General features: G+C 37.8%; 2 protein-coding genes across 5 annotated transcripts; both read left to right on the top strand.

The window, feature by feature from the left end:
- Positions 1 to 1,472: 1,472 nt before the first annotated feature.
- LOC127161870 (interferon-induced protein 44-like) lies at positions 1,473 to 12,404 on the top strand. 3 transcript variants are annotated; one of them, XM_051104631.1, is made up of 7 exons: positions 1,473 to 1,683; positions 2,108 to 2,141; positions 2,816 to 3,020; positions 10,393 to 10,539; positions 10,633 to 10,804; positions 10,979 to 11,079; positions 11,180 to 12,404. In XM_051104631.1, exons 1-7 carry the CDS (start codon positions 1,614 to 1,616, stop codon positions 11,348 to 11,350), a joined length of 900 nt encoding a protein of 299 aa, XP_050960588.1. In that variant the 5' UTR covers positions 1,473 to 1,613; the 3' UTR covers positions 11,351 to 12,404. The 3 variants fall into 3 exon arrangements, with proteins under 3 accessions (XP_050960588.1, XP_050960585.1, XP_050960584.1); XM_051104628.1 differs by lacking the exons at positions 10,393 to 10,539; positions 10,633 to 10,804 and adding exons at positions 3,121 to 3,267; positions 3,373 to 3,544 and having other exon boundaries at positions 1,480 to 1,683; XM_051104627.1 differs by lacking the exons at positions 10,393 to 10,539; positions 10,633 to 10,804; positions 10,979 to 11,079; positions 11,180 to 12,404 and adding exons at positions 3,121 to 3,267; positions 3,373 to 3,544; positions 3,707 to 3,807; positions 3,918 to 5,866 and having other exon boundaries at positions 1,485 to 1,683.
- On the top strand, positions 12,266 to 20,187 carry LOC127161871 (interferon-induced protein 44-like). Of its 2 annotated transcripts, none has more exons than XM_051104632.1 (7): positions 12,266 to 12,404; positions 12,559 to 12,592; positions 13,349 to 13,553; positions 13,663 to 13,815; positions 13,947 to 14,118; positions 18,937 to 19,037; positions 19,248 to 20,187. In XM_051104632.1, the coding sequence occupies exons 1-7, from the start codon at positions 12,365 to 12,367 to the stop codon at positions 19,422 to 19,424; spliced, it is 882 nt and encodes a 293-aa protein (XP_050960589.1). In that variant the 5' UTR covers positions 12,266 to 12,364; the 3' UTR covers positions 19,425 to 20,187. The 2 variants fall into 2 exon arrangements, with proteins under 2 accessions (XP_050960589.1, XP_050960590.1); XM_051104633.1 differs by having other exon boundaries at positions 12,389 to 12,404; positions 12,559 to 12,642.
- Positions 20,188 to 21,195: the final 1,008 nt, after the last annotated feature.

Genomic DNA, 21,195 nt, shown 5'->3' with positions numbered 1-21,195 from the left:
GGATGTCTGATATGGTGAAAAAGAAAACGTTCTGTTTCAAATGCAGGTTCCACGCTGAAAATGCATTTGCATTCACTGTATAAATGAATGCATTCATGTTTTGTATTATTATTATTATTATTTTTATTATTATTATTATAAATACCATTAAAGAGCCACATTAACCTGCATAAAACCTATAGGGTCTGTTATGATTTTCTTTTCACATGACACAAGATGGCTTCTTGAATGTTGGTTATGCAAAACTGCTGTAAAAGTTTTTATCTAATTGCAAAATATTTGTAAACAAAATGCTTTATCTCTGTTTCTTAAAGAAAAGATACTAAAAGACTAGAAGCTTGTGCTGAATGATTCTTTTTTAGCGTCATACACAGACGCAACAGCATATCGCCATGAAGTTATTGGAGTATAAAATAAATTAAATGCCTATAGTTAAAACTAATAACACTGCAGTCATTAATGAAAATGAAGAGCAGCTTTATTTCAGCACTGACTTTCAACAGGAAGCCCACATTTCATTTTTATTTATTTATTTATTTATTTTTAAGACAGTTGTCAGCATATGTTGGAGTAGATTTGTCTCTTGTCGTCTCTGAGAGAATATGCACTATTAACGCAGCGTCAAATGCCGAAGGCTCTGTCAGTTTTTACTTTCACTTTCTGCATACCTAAGGAATTGGCTCAAAATTTACACGTTGCTTGTGTGACAGTTGTTGATTTACCATTGGCTTCAGCCATCTTGACATTATTGCCATAAAAGGATTTTGACCTGAAATAAAATAATGTTATTTTTCCTTTTCTTTCCTGTTCAAAATACAAAATTCAAATTTTGTTTGTTTCAACTTAAAGAACTATAGATTAGCTAAGTGTTGCTAGCATGGTTTAGCATTTTCTAGCATGTTTGGCTCTCAGTGTTATAGTTAATATGTTGCTGGGAGTGCGTTATAGCGTACATGATGCCATTTCCCGTTGCCTGCTGGTGGCGCAATGACTGTAACCGAAAATTGGCATGTAGATAGTAATTACATTTATATAGCTCTTTTCTAAACACTAAACACTCAAAATGCTTGACATTGTGATGTTTTCATGCATGGTGAAACATCAAACTTTCACAGAAAGTCACGGACATGCCCTTCACAGAAAAAAAGAGCTGCATCTGAAATTGAATGCTCCCCTTATAGTCTTTGAAAAACAGTGTGTCAAAAGAGTAGTATTTCTGACACCTGTAATTTCTGTGCACCAGTACATCTGTAAGTCTAAGTGTAATCTAAGTCACTCAAAATTAGACTGAAGTAAATAAAAATGTTTAAAAAAAAAAAAAAAAAAAAATGAATGTTTAAAGTCAAGTTAAATTTAGCCTTTACATCCAGTTAACTTTTATTTTTCAGGAATGCAGCCCAAGTTTCTGGACTTGTTATGAAGAGCTCCTGTTTCTGAATGGGGGATTCATTATCTGTGTGGGTTTGTGACAAATACAGCGGGCAAAAGTGAAAGTAAATTGATGCATAAAATGACTGTGGTGCAGGCTTGATTTCAGTCGCTTTGAGTGAGATACAAGTCAACTGTGTTTCAGAAATAAGATAATATATATATATATAGAAGAAAAAAACGAAATGGGACAGGCATTGTCAAAACAAGGGGAAATACTGCAGCAGCAGTGGGAGCAACTACGTACAAATCCAGGTGAGAGATTCCTTCTTCCATATGATTTTTATTTATTTATTTATTTATTTTGCTAACCCTTTATTTTAAAGTCCAGTTCTTACCGTTAACTAGTTGCTTATTACGAGCATATTGCCTCTTTATAAATACTTTACTCTTTACTCTTTAGAAATACTTATTAGGCACATATTAATGCCTGATTCTGCATGACCATATTCTAGATCTCTTAACATCCCAATACCTAAACATAACAACTACCTAACTTACTATTTATAATAAGCAGCATAATAAGTTTATTTAGGGAAAACTTCTAGTTAATAGTGAATGTGTTTCCTATTGTGAAGTGTTACCTTTTTTCCCCTTATTGTTAAACTTAATTGCTATATATAACCGAAAATAAAATGTTTTATTTATGTTTTTGTTTGTTTGTTTGTTTTTCCATCAGAACTGGATAAACCATGGAGGGAATTTTCCTGGGGGTAAGTTACATGTACATTAGCCATGGATTTGTTCAGAATATTGATCTGTGCAAATATAAGCTAAGAATTGTTGTATTTCCTTACTAAACATATATCTGTCTATACAATATCTCATATATCTCACTATACAATTTATCCACTAACTATTTGTTTCTTTAATAAGGACCAGAATTTGTTAAATAATAGTTGGATGGTGTCTAAATATTAATAAATATTTTAAAATATATTGTCTAAGCATACAGTGAAGAATGCTTACACAGTGGGTGGATAGAATACTTCAGCCATCTACTGGCCATTATTGTCATAACATGATTTTGACCTGCCACTGTTATTTTCCCTTTTTCACCAAATATTGCAATCTGGCACAAAATATATGATTGTTTCAGCTTAGAGAAGTCTAGATATTTATTGTGGTAACATTCTAAAAATGTACATATTTGCTTATACATAAACATTGAGAAATGAACACAAATTATCTAAAATCTCAGTTTATGTTTTTGTTATTTTTAAAGGGATATTACTGTTATATAATTTTAACAAAAAAAGTGAGTGTTGTGTAATATGTTATTCCAAATAAAGCCAGTAAGACTCCGTTGTGCCACACACTGTACTGTGTAACAAATCTGCTTTCACTAAAGTTTCATAATGCGCTGAAATTTGTTTTGTTTTGACAGACAAAATGAAGCCTTAAAAGAAAAGCTGAAAAACTTTTCTTTGAGTAATCCAGATGTAAAGAACATCAAGATCCTGATAGCTGGACAGATTGGAGCCGGAAAGTCCAGCTTCATTAACTCTGTCGATAGCGCCTTTCAAGGACGGATCACCTGTAGAGCGCTAGTTAATTCATCAGCTGGTGACAGTCAGAGTTTTACACAAAGAGTAGGTATTTGCCTCCTATAGTTGAGCCACTCTTGTGCATTGTAAGCATTTTAGGATTTCTTCAAAACTGTTTGCAAATGTATTTGGTCTTGATTTGCAGCTCAAAGGATTCACCATCAGAAGTGGGGGGAAAAAATTGCCCTTCATCTTTAAGGACATCATGGGCTTGGAACCTGAAGCATTGGCTGGGTCACAAACAGAAGACATCATCAATGCTGTGTTTGGACATATCAAGGATGGCTATAAAGTAATAAAGCACTACATTATTTGTGAAAATAACATTTGAATAAAACATTTGTATGTGTGCAGTAGATATGACATTTAACATATTTTATTGAATTTCCTATTTTAGCTCAACCGGGAGCAGGCACTCAATTATAATGATCAACATTACACCTGTGACCCTGAACTCTCCGACCAGTCTTTCTGCCTGGTTTATGTCATAGACGCAAATACAGTCCAATTCACAGATGATCGACTTATTGGCAAGTTAAAGATCATCCGCCAGAGAATCAGTGATAAGGGTAAAATCTTCACTTCTCCGCTTTTACTATATGAAGGTCCAGAAAATGTAGTTCAGTTATGTGGATATGCACATGCCTTTCAACAAATGTTGCTATAAATTTGCTCAATTTTACTGAGAGGACAAAAAAAAAAACTTGACACTGCCTCTGCATTTTCTGTAGGGATTCCTCAAGTGATTGTCATGACTAAAGTGGATGAAGCATGTCCACTAGTCAAAAATGATCTCAGGAAGATCTACAAAAGCAAGAAGATCAAAGAGAAGGTATGCAATATAATACACAGATGTATACTTTTACATATTGCACATGTTGATTTGGTTTTGTCTAATAGCCATGTCCAGTTTTTCTGACCTAGCATTCTGTTCCTGTCCAGATGGAGTTGTGCAGTGCTAAAGTGGGTGTGCCGATGAGCCACATCTTCCCAGTGATGAGCTACCATGATGAGATCAACACAAATGATGATGCTGATGTTCTGATACTAAAGGCCTTTGAACAGATTGTTCTGATTGCCAATGATAGATTGGAGGATTGTGAATGCTACTGACAAAAATCACACACATCATTTATATATATATATATATATATATATATATATACAGTAATTACTGCATTTAGAGCAGGTCTTTCCTTGAATGTCATTCAGAAATCCAAAATCTATTTAAAGTTCATGTTTTATATATATGTAAATATAAAATAGCGTTATCATAATATATCTGCTGTAAATTAGAGTATGCCAGTAGTGTTTCTCCACAGGTCGTTTGCTGTATTTTATAAGTGTTCATACACATCTTATTGCACTCAGTATTATTGATTTATATAATGCTTTTCAAAATACATCTGCCAAAGCAGCTTTACAGTGAATAGTGTATTACAGACCCTCACTGAGCAAGACAGTCAACCTTGGAAATGAGAAACTCCTTAAGATGTCTATGAAAAAATCATGGTATGATGATATGTAAATAGTAGGGAAACAGGTGGCGTATCACTGAATCCAAGCATATTTCACATTTGGATCATCCAAAAACAGCCCTCTTCATCCACTTTTCAGCACTTCTAACCAGTGGTGGACAAAACACACAAATCAAGTACTTAAGTAAAAAACTACTGATAAATTTATTTTTACATTTTATATAGGCTACTTAATTTAATTTTGTATTAGCACATATGTTTTTATAATCTTACTGCTCAAAATGCCTGGGATTTCCCCAAAATAACCACTATATGGAGTCAAGATATATTTTTGTTGTTGATATGGACTGCGTTAACGAGAGTGATGTAGAGTTCACTGTGAAGCTTACAGTACACTGCGATTTACCTGAGAGAAAACAGATTTGACCATCTAATTTTCACCAGTAAGAAAAAAGTGTTTTAAAGCTTGTTTTGCAGAACATCAGAGTTGTATATGACATGAGAATAATTTTGTTACAAATTGCTTATTTTTCTCTGATGGAAGATACATAGGAAAAATGTGCTTGCTAAATTTATAAATGTAAAATGCAATTTATTGATGGCACTGACTGAAAGGTCCTTAACTTAATCTGCTAGTAACCACATTGTTATCTACACTGTGCAGCTGATTGGTGTCTGTCACATCAGCAGCCAGTGAGCTTGCTGCTGAACATTCAGATACTTGGGTCATTGTTTGCTGTGGCTGTGAATATTTTATTTTCCCCTTATTTCTTAATTTCAGGTGACAGCAATACCCCAATAGTGCCTATTTAGCCTCACTTCTGTTGTAATATTGCCAAAAGGTGGCGCTATGACTGTAAGTGACAACTGGCCATGCAGGGGCAGATCTAGAAAATAATTTTTAGGGTGGCGAAGGGGTGGCATGGGGCCTATGAGGGGTGGCAACACCACAGCAAGCCCCCATGCATAGTTTTGGGGGATTTATAGTCTAACATACGCAGTTGTGTTCACAAATATTGCATTACCATTAAGTAATTATTTATACTGTTTAAAATGAAAAATAAATTACTTTTCAATATCCATCATCAATACACAACATAAAAAGCTTCAACAGGTTCTAAATGTTTATTAGTCATTAACTGATTAGTCATTTACATTATATTATAGTTGTTTTTAATATATTTTTTCCATTGCTGTTTAGTTTTATGACTGTGTAGCTTCAAGGGCTGTTTGTCTTCATGAATAAGAGATACAAGGGAATGTTTATAGAAAATCAAGGTTTATGGGATGTTGTTGTGAATCAGTTTGGTATAACAATACTTGTTGGATTTGTGTTCTTCAGACGAAGTCTAAGCATTGAGACATATGCAACTAAGACTATTCAATAAACTCTGCTCCTTTTTATCATCATTACTTCGTCTCCTGCTTCTGCTCTTCATTTTCATTGTTTTTTTCCTCAGTCAACTTCTTGACAGACAGAAGACTGTTAATAGTGTTTTGGGTATTTTTGGGTACCAGACAAGACGACCTGCTGACGAGTTGTTCTGTTACTGGACAAACTGATATTTTCTGACGGGATATGGCGTCTGGGGCTGGATCTTATAGGCATGGAGACAGCGATCTAACCTTATCAACCATATACTCTGGTAACACCCCAGAATCTGCACAGCAAGAGCCTAGCAACCAACTACCAACACTTTAGCAAACATCTAGAACATCTAACCGACCAAACTATTTGTTTTTTAAACAAGACTTTAAGACAAACCAGCATAAATTTGTCTTTCAAACATGTCAATCTAGTTACCACAGGTGTTCTTAAATGCTTACACACAATTCTAATACACAGATGACTTTCCCAGTGAACACTCATGAGATCATGACATCACTTGGTATGCACCACAATACGTACTGTATTAAGTAAAAAAAAAACAAAACAAATCTGATTGGGGTGTCATCAGTTTTGCTACCTAACTTTTTGAGAATTGTGTAATTTTTTATTATTATTATTATTATTATTATTATTATTATTTGTTTTTGTAATTAATGGTTTGGGAAAATGGGCCAACTAAACAATTTAGAAAACTGCAATGTGACTAGATTCTTACCTAACTATTAGTTACCTGCTATTAGTTTCTGTGATCAGCATCTTCTTTTTGATTTCATGTTATTGTTTCGTCAGATATGCCAAAAAGGCCTAGATCCATGATGAAAGTGAAACGACCCTGGTGAAAAAACCAGCATATGCTGGTAGGTATGTTTTGATACTGGGATGCTGGTTAGGTATGTTTTGATGCTGGTTTAGGCTGGTTTATGCTGGTCCTTTGCTGGTCCTTTGCTGGTTTTTGCTGGTCATGTTGCTGGTCAAGGACCAGCATAAACCAGCTAAGGACCAGCATAAACCAGCAAAGGACCAGCTTAAACCAGCACCAAAACATACCTAACCAGCATCCCAGCATCAAAACATACCTACCAGCATATGCTGGTTTTTTCACCAGGGGAGCGGTCGGAGTGTTGGATCACCAAACAATTACGTGATGAATTTCAGACAAATTCAGACGGGGTTACATTTCTCAGAGGAGTTCTGAGTTAGCCGAGAAGGAGTAACTATCTGATTCATGAACAAATGTAAAAATAATTCGGTAGTGAACTGGGCCGCGCTTTTTGTTTTTGACTCGAAAAGAATCGGTTAATAAGAGTCATTTGTTAATGAAACCTACTACACTGGGCATGAAACACATGAAACAGTGCTTACATTTATATTTTATTCTGTGATTATTCTGGGGTGGCAGGTGGGGTGGCACAGCTTTTTCTTAGGGTGGCAGTTGCCACCCTAAGCCACCCCGCTAGATCCGCCCCTGTGGCCATGTGTCATATATGAAACTTGGAAAGTTTGAGGCAGATTGGAAATATGAATGAGTTACAAAAACGTCTCGTTTCATGTTGATAATAGCATAATAGTTTGGCCCTTGATATTTAATATGTTGCTGGGAGTGCATTACAGTGTAAATAATGCCATTTTCTGTTGCCAGCAGGTGGCGCTATGACTAAACTGAAAATGGGCATGTAGCTAGATTCATTACATTTATATAGCACTTTTGTAAAAACTCAAAGTGCTTTATATTGTGATGCTTTTAGGCCTGGACTCTTATCAGTCGTGAAGTTTGGGGCAGATTGGGCATTGTATCCTGAGTTACAGCAACTTTCTTTTTCATGGTGAAGCATGTGTCAAAAGAATAGCATGTCTGAATTCATAGCGTTCCAAACACAGTAGGTGAAAACCAACTGAAATCAAGCCCACAACAGTGTTATATATCAATTTATATATCAATAAAACTTTCAGTTTTGCAAGCTATATTTATATTATACCCACACGCACGATGAAACCCCCATCCAGTAACACGAGCTCTTCATAACAAGCCCATAAACTTGGGCTGCATTTCCCGGAAAAAGAAACTGAAAGTTGGATGTGAAGGCTAAATTTAACTTGACTTTAAACATTCATTCTCCCTTTAAAAAAAGGTTATCTGAACATCTATATCCATCTGGCAAAAGTTTGTTCAACATTAATAGACTCTTCTTCTTCTTTGGTCTGAATTGCTTTTTTTTTGAGGGCCTAAATGTGCTCAAAAACTGAAGTGGTTAAAATATACTTGTTTCAAATGCTTTTGAACAACAACAAAAAGGCATTTAGAACTGAAAGACTTACAAATAAACACTGAGATTACACTCAATTGTAATATCAAACTCTATACAACATATCACATAATAAATTAAGAATTCAAACAGAAAATCAGTTGATTAAACAATATAAGAAAAAAAAAAAAACGTGAGTAGGAGGCTTAAAACAAAAATCCTCTAATAAAGAATACAAATATGTTGCATAGGCATTGCATTTCATCTCTCTTGAAGTCTCCAAATATATTAGAAGTTCTTCTTTAAAAACCAATCAAATCAACAGATGAGAATCAGTCCTAACATATTGTTTATTAGCACTTCTATGTTTGTCTGTGTCTCAGAGTGCACACAGTAGCCTACTATACAACCTCTATTTGTGGACATGATACTATGACGTTATCTGTGCAAAATACTGTCTATGATGTTGTTTTAATTGAGTGGTATTGCTAACAATGGATGCGTCCATTTTGGTTTTCTGACTTCGGTACTGGAACACGGTCCACTTGGGTTCAAAATGGTTGACTTCCTGCTGGATTTAGGGTTTTGCTCCAAGAGACTTTTTTTTTGGTAAGTATTTTCTTTATCTATATCCTTAATGTATTATGTGATGTGTTGTATAGAGTGTGATATTAAATTGTGTGTAGTCTTTCTGTTATGAATGCCTTTTTTGTTCAAAAAGCATATGAATAAAAATATTTAATAAAGTAAATAAAACAGATTAAAAAAAAAAATAATAATAATAATAAAAATGAATGTTTAAAGTCAAGTAACTTTAGCCTTTACATCCAGCTGACTTTCAGTTTCTTTTTCCAGGAACTGCAGCCAAGTTTCTGGACATGAAATGAAGAGCTCCTGTTTCTGGATGGGGGATTTATTATCCATGTGGGTGTGTGCAGTGTGTAAAACCGAAAGTAAATTGATGCATAAAACTGTTGTGGTGCAGGCTTGATTTCAGTTGCTTTATATGAGATAGAAGTCAACAATGTTTCAGAAATAAGCTAATATAAATAGAAGAAAAACAAAATGGGATCGTCATCATCAAAACAACAAATAACTTCAGGTGAGAGATTCCTTCTTTCATATGTTTTTTTTTTTTTTTTTTTTTTTTTTTTTTGCTAACGGTTTATTTTAAAGTCCAGTGTCCAGTTCTCATTATTAACTAGTTGCTAATTAGCATGCATATTACTAGTATATCGGCAGCATATTAGTACTTATTAGGCATATATTAATGCCTTATTCTGCATGACCATATAGATTCCTTAACCCCTAATACAACTACCTTACTAGCTATTAATAAGCTGCAAATTAGGAATTTATTGAGGGAAAACTCTTGTGTTCCTTATTTAAGGAACCCCCTTCCTTATTCATAAGTGTTACTCCCCCCCCCCCATTGTTAAACTTAATTGCTATATACGACTGAAAATATATGACCTATATGGTTTTTTTTTTTGGTTTGTTTTTTGTGGGTTTTTTTTTTTTTTTTTTTTTTCCAGCAGAACTGGATAAACCATGGAGGGAGTTTTCCTGGGGGTAAGTTAGATGTACTTTAGCCATGGATCTGTTCAGAATATTGATCTGTACATATATAAGCTAAGAATTGTGTTTCCTTATGAAACATATATCTTTCCATACAGTATTTCATATATCTGGCTATACAATTTATCAATATTATTAAAGAGTTCAGATGCAAAAGCCTCTAAGTGCCATCTAAAATTTTCATCTGAAATGAGCAGTTTTATCAGGCTCATATATTTATGTTCAGTTGTTTCACTTTAATTGCATAGATAAAGACCTATACATTGCCATTAGAGTGAAATTACTGAAACTAAATATAAGAGCTGGATAAAAATGCTCATTTTAGATTAAATTTTCAGATAATAACTAAACGGTGTCTAAATATTAATAAGTATTTAAAAGTATATTGTCTAAGCAGTGAATAATGCTTATACAGCAGGTGGAATACTCATAATTGTAACATGAAACATGATTTTGACCTGACATCATTATTTTTCCCTTTTCACCAAATATAGGAATCTGGCCCAAATATATGATAGATTCTCATATTTTCTTTGTTTAAGATTACAGAAGTGTAGATATTTACTGTGGTGAAATTCCAAAAATGTGCTGAGAAATGTACACAAAATGTACACAAATCAGGATTTAATTATCTAAAATCTCAGGGCATGTTTTTGATACTTTTTAAGAGATAGCATTTTAGGATTTCTTCAAAACTGTTTGCAAATGTATTTGGTCTTGATTTGCAGCTCAAAGGATTCACCATCAGAAGTGGGGAGAAAAAATTGCCCTTCATCTTTAAGGACATCATGGGCTTGGAACCTGAAGCATTGGCTGGGTCACAAACAGAAGACATCATCAATGCTGTGTTTGGACATGTCAAGGACGGTTACAAAGTAATAAAGCATTACATTAATTGTGAAAATAACATTTAAATAAAACATTTGTATGTGTGCATGTAACATATTTTGTTGAATTTCCAATCTTAGTTCAACCAGGAGGAGGCACTCAGTTGTAATGATATACGCTACACCAGTGACCCCAACCTCTCCGACCAGTCTTTCTGCATGGTTTATGTCATAGCCGCAGACACAGTCCAATTCACAGATGATCGTCTTATTGACAAGTTAAAGAAAATCCGTCAGAGAATCAGTGATGAGGGTAAAATCTCCACTTTTCCACTTGATTGCTTATAGAAGGTTCCGAAAATGTGGTTCAGTTATCTGGATATATACATGCCTTTCAGCAAATGCTGCTATAAATTTGCTCAATTTTATTGAGAGAGAGAAAAAAATTAGTTATAGAACCTCCACACTGTCTCTGCGTTTTCTGTAGGGATTCCTCAAGTGATTGTCATGACTAAAGTGGATGAAGCATGTCCTCTGGTCAAGAATGATCTCAGGAAGATCTACAAAAGCAAGAAGATCAAAGAGAATGTATGTGATATAATACAAAAACACACTTTTACATATTGCACATGCTGATATGGTTTTGTCTAATAGCCAATTTTCTGACCTAACATCTGTTCCTGTCCAGATGGATTTGTGCAGCTCCAAAGTAGGTGTGCCAATGAACCACATTTTCCCAGTGAAGAACTACCATGATGAGATCGACACAAATGATGACACTGACATTCTGATACTAAAAGCCTTTGAACAGATTGTTCAGCTTGCCAATGATAAATTGGAGGATAGTGAAAGCTACTGACAAAAATCACATAATTACTGCATTTAGAGCAGGTCTTTCTTTGAATGTAATTTAGAAATCCAATATCTATTTAAAGTTCATGTTTTATATATATAAATATAAAATAGCGTTATCATAATATATCTGCTGTAAACTAGAGTATGCCAGTAGTGTTTCTCCACAGGCCGTTTGCTGTATTTTATAAGTGTTCATACACATCTTATTGCACTCAGTATTATTGATTTATATAATGCTTTTCAAAATACATCTGCCAAAGCAGCTTTACAGTGAATAGTGCATTACAGACTCTCACTAAGCAAGACAGTCAACCTTGGAAATGAAAAACTCTTTAAGATGTCTATAGTAGATTCATTGAGAGAAACCAGTACTGTGATACAGTATGTAAAACAATAGGGAAGCAGGTGGCATATCACAAAATCAAATCCACTTTTCATCCACTTTTTCAGCACCTCTTTCTGCCTGTATCAAAACATAACACAAAATATAGATAAAGATCAAGAAAGCAGATGATTTGTTACAGTTTGTGTAACATGTTTATTATTATTATTATTATTAATAAATGACTTCTGTGATGATAACAAAAATTTGAATGTTGATATCTTTCAGTGCCCAGTGAACTTGCAGAGATAGAGCAAGTTGATCTTGTTAGACTTCTTACCTAGTTGCAGCTGTTCTGATGCATAGCTTCCCTGGTTTAGCAGTCAGGCCCTAAAGCTACATCAAGTTGGACATCAACATTGGGAGAGTTGACTAATATTGTCAAAAGTCATGTATTTTGTATTTTTAAATGTTATTATTAAAGTGTTTGCTAACACTGCTTAGGTATTTATAATTTTTATTCAGATTATAGGAAATGTGTGTGGTCTTTGAATGTGGGACATGTCACGAACATTGCTTGCAAAACTGAAAGTGAAAATGAACTAGGTATATAATCAAGAATGACCAAAGCGTCTTTTGGCTTCTGTGTTACGATACAACAAGACACTTTGTCCTAGGAGAAAATCAACAAAAAAAATGGGACAGACAAAATCTAAAGAGCTTCAAAACCCACCTGGTAAGTAGAGCTTTTTTATTAGCAGTATTTTTTTATTTATAAAGAACACTCATAATACAAGCAGATAATTTTTTTCAGAGAAAGAAACACTAATAATTTAATTTAATACTTTATATTATCTGTATTTTTATTTATTTATGTATTTATTTTCTAGAACTGGAAAAACCATGGAGGGACTTTGACTGGATGTAAGTTAATTACGTAGCACATTTCATAAGCTGTTACACCAACATCCTCAGTAAGCGTTACTTATTTATTTATGTTTAGTCTTTGTTTTTATACTTTGTACTTAAAACACTTATCCATTCAGAAAGGACAGAAATTAAGCCAATTTATATAAAGCTCAAATAAAATGAAAAGCTACAATTCTTTTAAAAATATAATTGGTTTCTTTCATCATATATTATCTGTAATGATTTGTAATGAAAAAGTGCAACATGTAGTGGTTTTGATTATAATTTGATACACTTGATGTAGTAATTCTGCTAAATTTAGGTTATAGCTACAGCAAAATATGTTTTAACACCTATTATCAGGAATATGTTTGCATGCAGACCAAAGTAGGGTGGTTTCTTTCAGCCTCTGACACTTGCTGATATTATGTTATCATGGGTTTAAGACTTTCTGCATCAGCATAGCACTATGCAGGCAATGTTTTTTGATGTCCAACTTCAACTTATTTGCTGCAGCATTAGCACTTGTTTGTAAAATCTTCTTAGCGTGTTACAGTGCATTCAACAAGTGGCAACAACTGCAGCCAGAAATGCATTAGAATAATGGAAAGTGTGCAAGCATCATAGCTGCAACTAAGATGCACAGCTCAGCCCATTATGCTGCCATAAACATATGGACTTTTGTATCAATCTGTTTATTAAACAAAACACACATAACAAAGCATTTACAACTTGATCCTTACCTGTAATTTGTGCTATGTCTTGATATAGGCAGAAAGAAATGCTGAAAAAGAGGCTGACAGAGTTCTGCTTGAGTGATCCAAACATGCAATATATTGGGATCCTGGTAGCTGGACAAGTTGGAGCAGGAAAGTCCAGCTTTATTAACTCTGTCAATAATGTCTTTCAAGGGCGGATCACCTCCTTAGCACTAGCTGATTCATGTTCTGGTTCTAGTTCTAGTTTCACAAAACAGGTATTACCTAATAGTGAATTTATTATTTTTTTATGAATAATTTAATTATTTGTATGAAGAGTTGAGAACTCTTGTAATATGGATTTATCCTTTTGGGGTTGTTTTGTAGTATGAAACATACTGTATCAAAAATGGGAGCAGTGGCGGGTTATTGCCTTTTGTCTTTCGTGACATAATGGGCTTGGAACCTGACAAATTGTCTGGATCTGCACCAGAAGACATTGTCAATGCTGTATTTGGCCATGTGAGAGAACAGTACAAAGTAATTACCTTTTTTTATGATTATTATTTTATTTATTTCTATATTTTAGAAAATTTTAATATTTTAATAAACAACGTTTAATGTGTGCAAATGTAGAAACATTTGACATATGTTGTCTTTCTTTCCTGCAGTTTAACCCAAAGAGCCCACTTACTTTGGAGAATGAATATTTCAACAGTGACCCCATCCTCTCTGAAAAGGCACTCTGCTTGGTTTACATCTTAGATGCAGATACAGTCCACTTCACAGATGATCGTCTCATTGAAAAGTTGCAAACCGTTCGTCAGAGAATCAGTGAAAAGGGTAAACATGAAGGGATTAAAAAAAAAAAAAAAAAAAAAAAAAAAAAAAAACCATTATTTTATTTAAAATAAAATAAGAAATAAATTAAATAGTGGTGTCAAAATTAGCGCGTTAACACAGGCGATTCTTTTTTCATTTTAACGCGTTAAAATATTTAACGCAATTAACGCAGAGGCGGGGCTAGGTTTGCCCACCCCACCCACAACCACTAAAGAATGTGTTTATTTAGACGCAGAGACTTTCAAACGGGAGACTTTTCAGACGCGCGCTCCAACGTCACGTCAGCGCCAGGCGCGAGTCAAACGAGCGCGGAAACGGTAACGTTACCGGTGGAAGTAGAACGTCAGTGAACTGCTGTCAGATGAGATGTTGTCAGGCCATATGTCAGTAAAATTGAATTTTCCTGTCCTGTCAGCACAAATATGCCGGCGCGCGCTGTATTAGGCTACAGCATATTAAAGCGTTGTATCATATTCAAACCCATATGAAATTACGAGTATGTAGTTAGTCGTAGTTATGTCGTCAGTTATGTCATGAAGTTACAAAAAAAGGCGACTAAAGCGGCCTTAAAACTGTGCATGTAAGTGTTTATTATTTAAGAGTCACACCAAGTTTAGCAGCGGCAGCTTTTAAAGTAACAGCAGCATGTAGTTTTAAGCTTTATCTTTTATTTAATTAAGATTTTATTGTTTGATCACTTTATTAAATTTGGCTATAATTTCTTGCTGAAGGCCACAGCTATTACATTAATTAATTATAATTATAAGTAATTATAATGGGTTTATGTGAAGATTGTTTTGAGTTCACCTAAAATTACAACTAAATTACAAGTCTAATAAATGTTAAATTGAAAGCTCTCAATTATACTGTAATGTTGAATGGCTATAGTCAATGGTTAAATATTAGGAAAAAAAATTAGAGACATCAGTTGGTATCAGTGGTACTTGCCTTCAGTCATAAAAAAAAAAAAAAAAGATGGCATTAAACAAATATCAAAAATATACTTCATGTTGTTTCTACATTAATTTAAAGATTGAGTGTGAAATTATCGCAATATAAAAATATAATTAAAAATTGTAATGCTAGGCAGGATTAATCAATTAATTTCAGAAAAATGTGCGATTAATTATCTCTATCTTTTTTTTTTTTTTTTTTTTTTTTTAAAATCGATTGACACCACTAAAATTGAAACAATAAATCAGTGTGGGTGACATATCATTGTAACAACGACGCTGAGGCAGTAGAAGAATCCATTCGCGGTAGTTTTATTAAAGTAGACAGAGTACAGTAAACAGGCAGAGGGTCAATACCGGAAGGCAGTCCAATATAGCAAACAATCCGACAGGGGCGATCCAGAGAGCGATAGTCAAAAGACAGATAATGGTCAAACCTCGAAATCAGTCCAAACAGGCAAATAAATCCAAACAGGGGTAATCCGTAAACACAATATCCAAGAACAGAGCAAGACGGCAACAGGTAATCCAACAGAGTATATAAACGCTCGGTAAGGCAGGTGAAACTGGCAATACTTCGCAACCTTATGAGCACATGGTCAGTCTTTAAATACTGCCAAACAGGAAGTAGCAGTAGAAGCAGCAGAGGGAGCGTGCAGGCAGTCCTGGGGTGAGGGCTCCCTCTGCTGGCTTGGCGTTACAGAATCCCCCCCCCTAGGAGCGACTCCTGGCGCTCAAAACAACAACAGTCCAGGTGGGTGGGGGAACAGAGGCAAAACAGGGGGTGGGACGGAGGGCCAGGTCCATGTAGAGCAGGTGGGCCTGGATCGTGGAGCAGGGACAGACAGTGAAGCACTGGAGGACCTGGATCGTAGAGCAGGGACAGACAGTGAAGCACTGGAGGACCTGGACCATGGAGCAGTGGCAGACAATGAAGCACTGGAGGACCTGGACTGTGAAGCTGTGGCAGACAGTGGAACCTTGGAGGACCAGGGCCGTGTAGCTGTGGCAGACAGTGGAACCTTGGAGGACCTGGGCCGTGGAGCTGTGGCAGATAGTGGAACCCTGGAGGTCCTGGGCCGTGGAGCAACAGCAGACCGTGAAATACTGAAGTGCCTGGGCCATGGAGCAATGACAGACAGTGGAACACTGGAGGTCCTGGGCCGTGGAGCAGTAGCAGACCGTGAGGTACTGGAGGGCCTGGGCCGTGGAGCAGTAGCAGACCATGTAGTACTGGAGGGCCTGGGCCGTGGAGCAATGGCAGAGTAGGGGACCATGGTGGGGCAGGCAGAGCAGGCAGAACAGGAAGCCATGGCGCAGCAGGCAGAGCAGGCAGAACAGGAAGCCATGGCGAGGCAGGCAGAGCAGGCATAACGGAGCCATGGCGAGGCAGGCAGAGCAGGCATAACAGGGAGCCATTGCAGGGCAGGCAGAACAGGCAGAGAGTTCATCATGGGACGCCGCCCCCATGGGAGGATCTACAGCTTGCGCTGACACCTCTGGGGGTGTGGGCGCAGGTTCTTGGGCAGGTGTGGCAGGGAAGTTATGAATGGCCTTCATGGCCGTGGCAGGACAGGCAGAGGGTTCGTGATAGGCCTCCTTGGCCGTGACATGGCAGGCAGAGAGTTCATTAACGGACGCCACCTCCTTAGAAGGTTCTACAGAGCATTCTGACACCTCAGGAGGTATTGGCGCAAACTCTTGGACAAGAGAGGCTTCTGGCATAGACTCGTGGATAGACGAGGCCTTGGGAGCGGACTCGTGGACAGACCAAGCTTCGGGAGCGGACTCGTGGACAGGCGAAGCTTCGGGAGCGGACTCGTGGACAGGCGAGGCCTCTGGAGCGGTCTCGTGGACAGGCGAGGCCTCTGGAGCGGTCTCGTGGACAGGCGAGGCCTCTGGAGCGGTCTCGTGGACAGGCGAGGCCTCTGGAGCGGTCTCGTGGACAGGCGAGGCCTCTGGAGCACAGTGTGCAGCCCACACACTGAAAATGGCTACGGCCATTACAGGCAGCACAGTAGATAATGGGGTGTCTGTTGACCTTGAGGGTGCTGATGTTATGGGCTTGTGGCTTGGGAGCGTGGGCTCCGCGTGGCTTGGGACTCAGGAACAACAGCTGTAACGTGACTTGACTCGTGTCCGTACAGCCATTAGGGGTGAGTCCAGCACGTGGGTCATCATGTGGCGTGACTTGGAGACAGCGCCCATCTTATGGAGTGGCTCTGGGATGGCGGCCATCTTGTGGACTGGCTCTGGGACGGCGGCCATCTTGTGGACTGGCTCTGGGACGGCGGCCATGACGGGTGCAGACTCTGGACGGGCGGCCATGACGTGAGCAGGCCCTGGAGCGGCAGGCGTGGCGTGAGCAGGCCCTGGAGCGGCAGGCGTGGCGTGAGCAGGCCCTGGCAGGCGGCAGGCGCCCTGGCGTGGCGAGCAGGCCCTGGAGCGGCAGGCGTGGCGTGAGCAGGCCCTGGAGCGGCAGGCGTGGCGTGAGCAGGCGGCAGGCGTGGCGTGAGCAGGCCCTGGAGCGGCAGGCGTGGCGCCCTGAGCAGGCCCTGAGCAGGCCCTGGAGCGGCAGGCGTGGCGTGAGCAGGCCCTGGAGCGGCAGGCGTGGCGTGGCAGGCCCTGAGCAGGCCCTGGAGCGGCAGGCGTGGCGTGAGCAGGCCCTGGAGCGGCAGGCGTGGCGTGAGCAGGCCCTGGAGCGGCAGGCGTGGCGTGAGCAGGCCCTGGAGCGGCAGGCGTGGCGTGAGCAGGCTTTGGCTTGGTGGATGTGGCTTGAGTTGGCTTTGGCTTGGCAGGCATGACGTGAACAGGCTTTGGCTTGGTGGACGTGACTTGAGCTGGCTGTGGTGTGGTGGTTACTGCAGGATTGCGGGGTCCCTCGTCTGCAATCCCGACAGTAAAAGGTGAGCCGCTTAATCGGAGTGCAAGGTCGATATAATTTTCAAGAGTCCATTGTGGGTTATTGCGTGGCAGGAAACGGGATATGTTTTTGTTTAAACCAAAACGGAAAATGTCCAGAAGAAAGGTGTCATTAAAATCTACCTGGTAACATAGTTCGCAGAAGTCAGTTACATAGTCCTCTATGGAACGGTTCCCCTGTCTGAGTCGGACGAGACGATCTGCTGGGTTCATGGTGTGTTGTGTAACTTCCGCTGGATTCATGGGAGGCAAAGTATTCTGTAACAAGGACGCTGAGGCAGTAGTAGAATCCATTTGCTGTAGTTTTATTAAAGTAGACAGAGTACAGTAAACAGGCAGAGGGTCAATACCGGAAGGCAGTCCAATATAGCAAACAATCCGACAGGGGCGATCCAGAGAGCGATAGTCAAAAGACAGATAATGGTCAAACCTTGAAATCAGTCCAAACAGGCAAATAAATCCAAACGGGGTAATCCGTAAACACAATATCCAAGAACAGAGCAAGACGGCAACAGGTAATCCAACAGAGTATATAAACACTCGGTAAGGCAGGTGAAACTGGCAATACTTCGCAACCTCATGAGCACATGGTCAGTCTTTAAATACTGCCAAACAGGAAGTAGCAGTAGAAGCAGCAGAGGGAGCGTGCAGGCAGTCTTGGGGTGAGGGCTCCCTCTGCTGGCTTGGCGTTACAATCATAAATCTACCACAAAATATTTCAAAATATGGACATTTTTAATCCAAAGCCAAACAATTTAGATTTGAGTTGTTGACACATAAACATTTTTAAAAAGTTGCCCTATGTTGTGACCCTATGTGTTTCTAAGGAATTCTGGGTGGTCGCTTACTTATTTAAGTCGAACGAGAAAGAGTTTTTGTCTATTTTATGGTCCAGATGAAAGATCACAGATCATACAGACCACTTATATTGCATTTGCTGTAGGGATTCCTCAAGTGATTGTCATGACTAAAGTGGATGAAGCATGTCCTCTGGTCCAAAATGATCTCAGGAAGGTCTACAGCAGCAAGAAGATCAAAGAGAAGGTAGATCAATATATCATGTTCATATATAGTGCTATTATTACTTGTTCATTCCTTCTGTAATAATATATATAAAGCAAACATACTAAACGGAGACCTATAATCAAAACATTTCAGTTTCCATGTAAGTTTATGTGAAGTACATACTAATACGCATATGATTATGCTGAATATTTTGACTTTTATTTTTCTTTCCATTCTGTTCCTGTCCAGATGGAGTTGTGCAGTGCTAAAGTAGGTGTGCCACTGAACCACATCTTCCCAGTGAAGAACTACAGTTATGAAATTGACACAAATGATGACGTTGATGTCATGATACTAAAGGCACTGGATCAGATAATGCATCTCGCTAATGACAGATTGGAGATAATGCAAGGAATGTATAAATAAAAAGAACAAACTGGAGTGTGTCAGTACTATTATTTCCCCAGTGTGTTATGTTTGAAAATCTTTTAGAAGCTTGCTTGAACATGCATGCAAGTCATTCTCATAGAGATGAAGGAGAAATCTAATTGTGCTTATATTGCATTCAGTCTATTTTCTTCATGCATTTATATTCATTCATATATATTTTTAAAAGACATTTATGCATGTATACAATTTTTACCACATTCTTTTACATGAATGCATTCATTTATTCCTAAACTTTTCATTTATACTGATTTTGTATCAGATTTGTCCTATTATCAGGGAGAGCCTATAGTCCAGGAGTGGCGAACTCCGGTCCTGGAGAGCCGCAGCCCTGCAGAGTTCAGCTCCAACCCTAATTAAAACTCACCTCCCTGTTGCTTTCTAGTAACGCTTCAGACCTTGATTAGCTTGTTCAGGTGTGTTTGATTAGGGTTGAAGCAAAACTATGCAGGGCTGCGGCTCTTCAGGACTGACATTCGCCACCCCTACTATAGTCTATTACTTATTACTCTATAGCCTATTAGTCTGTTCTATAACCCTTATAAAAATGCAGTACTACATGTGTTGTAAAAATCCTAAATGCTATCTCTGTTCCTACTATTACACTGTTTCTATGATATGGAACAAATGGCAAAAAGGGAATATGCTAGGAAATTCAATCTGTTTGCATGTTGATATTCTTGACACAGAAACTGTATCTTAAAAAAAAAAAATCTTAATAAAAATAACTTGTTACTGGTTACTTGTTACTTTGAGGTCAATGTCTGGATGCTGTCTATTTACTTAAAAGTTTATTGTCTAACCATATAGTGAAAAATACTTGCACAACGGGTAGATAGAACACTTCGGCCATCTACTGGCCATTATTGTCATGACACGATTTTGACCTGGCTTTGTTATTTTTCCTTATTCGCCAAATATAGCTATTTGCACGTTTCATTGTCTATGTAAGTTAATGTATGTGTGGAGGAACCACACTTTGCATAAAGTATACTACATACTAATATGCATGCGATTATGTTTAATACGTGGACATTCATGTTCTCTCCTGATGGAGTTGCGCACTGTGCAGCACCAAAGTAGGTGTGCCAATAAACCACATTGTCCCCGTAAAGAACTACCATGACGAGCTGGTCACTAATGATGACACTGATGTTCTAATACTAAAGGCACTTGGACAAGTTGTTCAGATTGCCAGTGATAGATTGGAGGATAGTGTAAGCTACTGACAAAAACCACATTCATAAATAATTACTGCGTTTAGAACATGTCTTTCTTTAAATGTCATTCATAAATCCAAAATGTATTTAAACATGGAAATTAATAGAAAGATTATGGAAAAAAAAAAAAGAGTAACTCATCAGGAAAAATATGCTCATTTAACATCATTAAAACTATTAAACTACTACCTAAATATGGCCATTATGTAGAACTGAATAAATCCTACAGTGTCAGATTGTTTGTCTGCCTCAATAATACATTTTTGATACAGTATTTATCATTATCCCCAAAGAATTAGGATATGTGAAGCAATTCAGAATGAAAAACTTGCTTGAAAGTCATTTGAAATAGTTTCCCTTCTTTGCATTTCACCTCTGCTGTAGCTTATTTACTTGTCTAGTACTTAATTTAGCTTTGTTCACTATGAGTATTGTTGGTTCTGTGACAAATTGCTTATCGTCCACTGTTGTAAGATGCTTTGGATTAAAGTGCCTGTTATATTCATGGATGTAAAATGATTAGATGAATG

Source organism: Labeo rohita, unplaced genomic scaffold, assembly GCF_022985175.1.
Source record: "Labeo rohita strain BAU-BD-2019 unplaced genomic scaffold, IGBB_LRoh.1.0 scaffold_76, whole genome shotgun sequence".
Lineage (NCBI taxonomy): Eukaryota > Metazoa > Chordata > Actinopteri > Cypriniformes > Cyprinidae > Labeo > Labeo rohita.
This window is presented reverse-complemented; position numbering and strand designations above follow the sequence as displayed.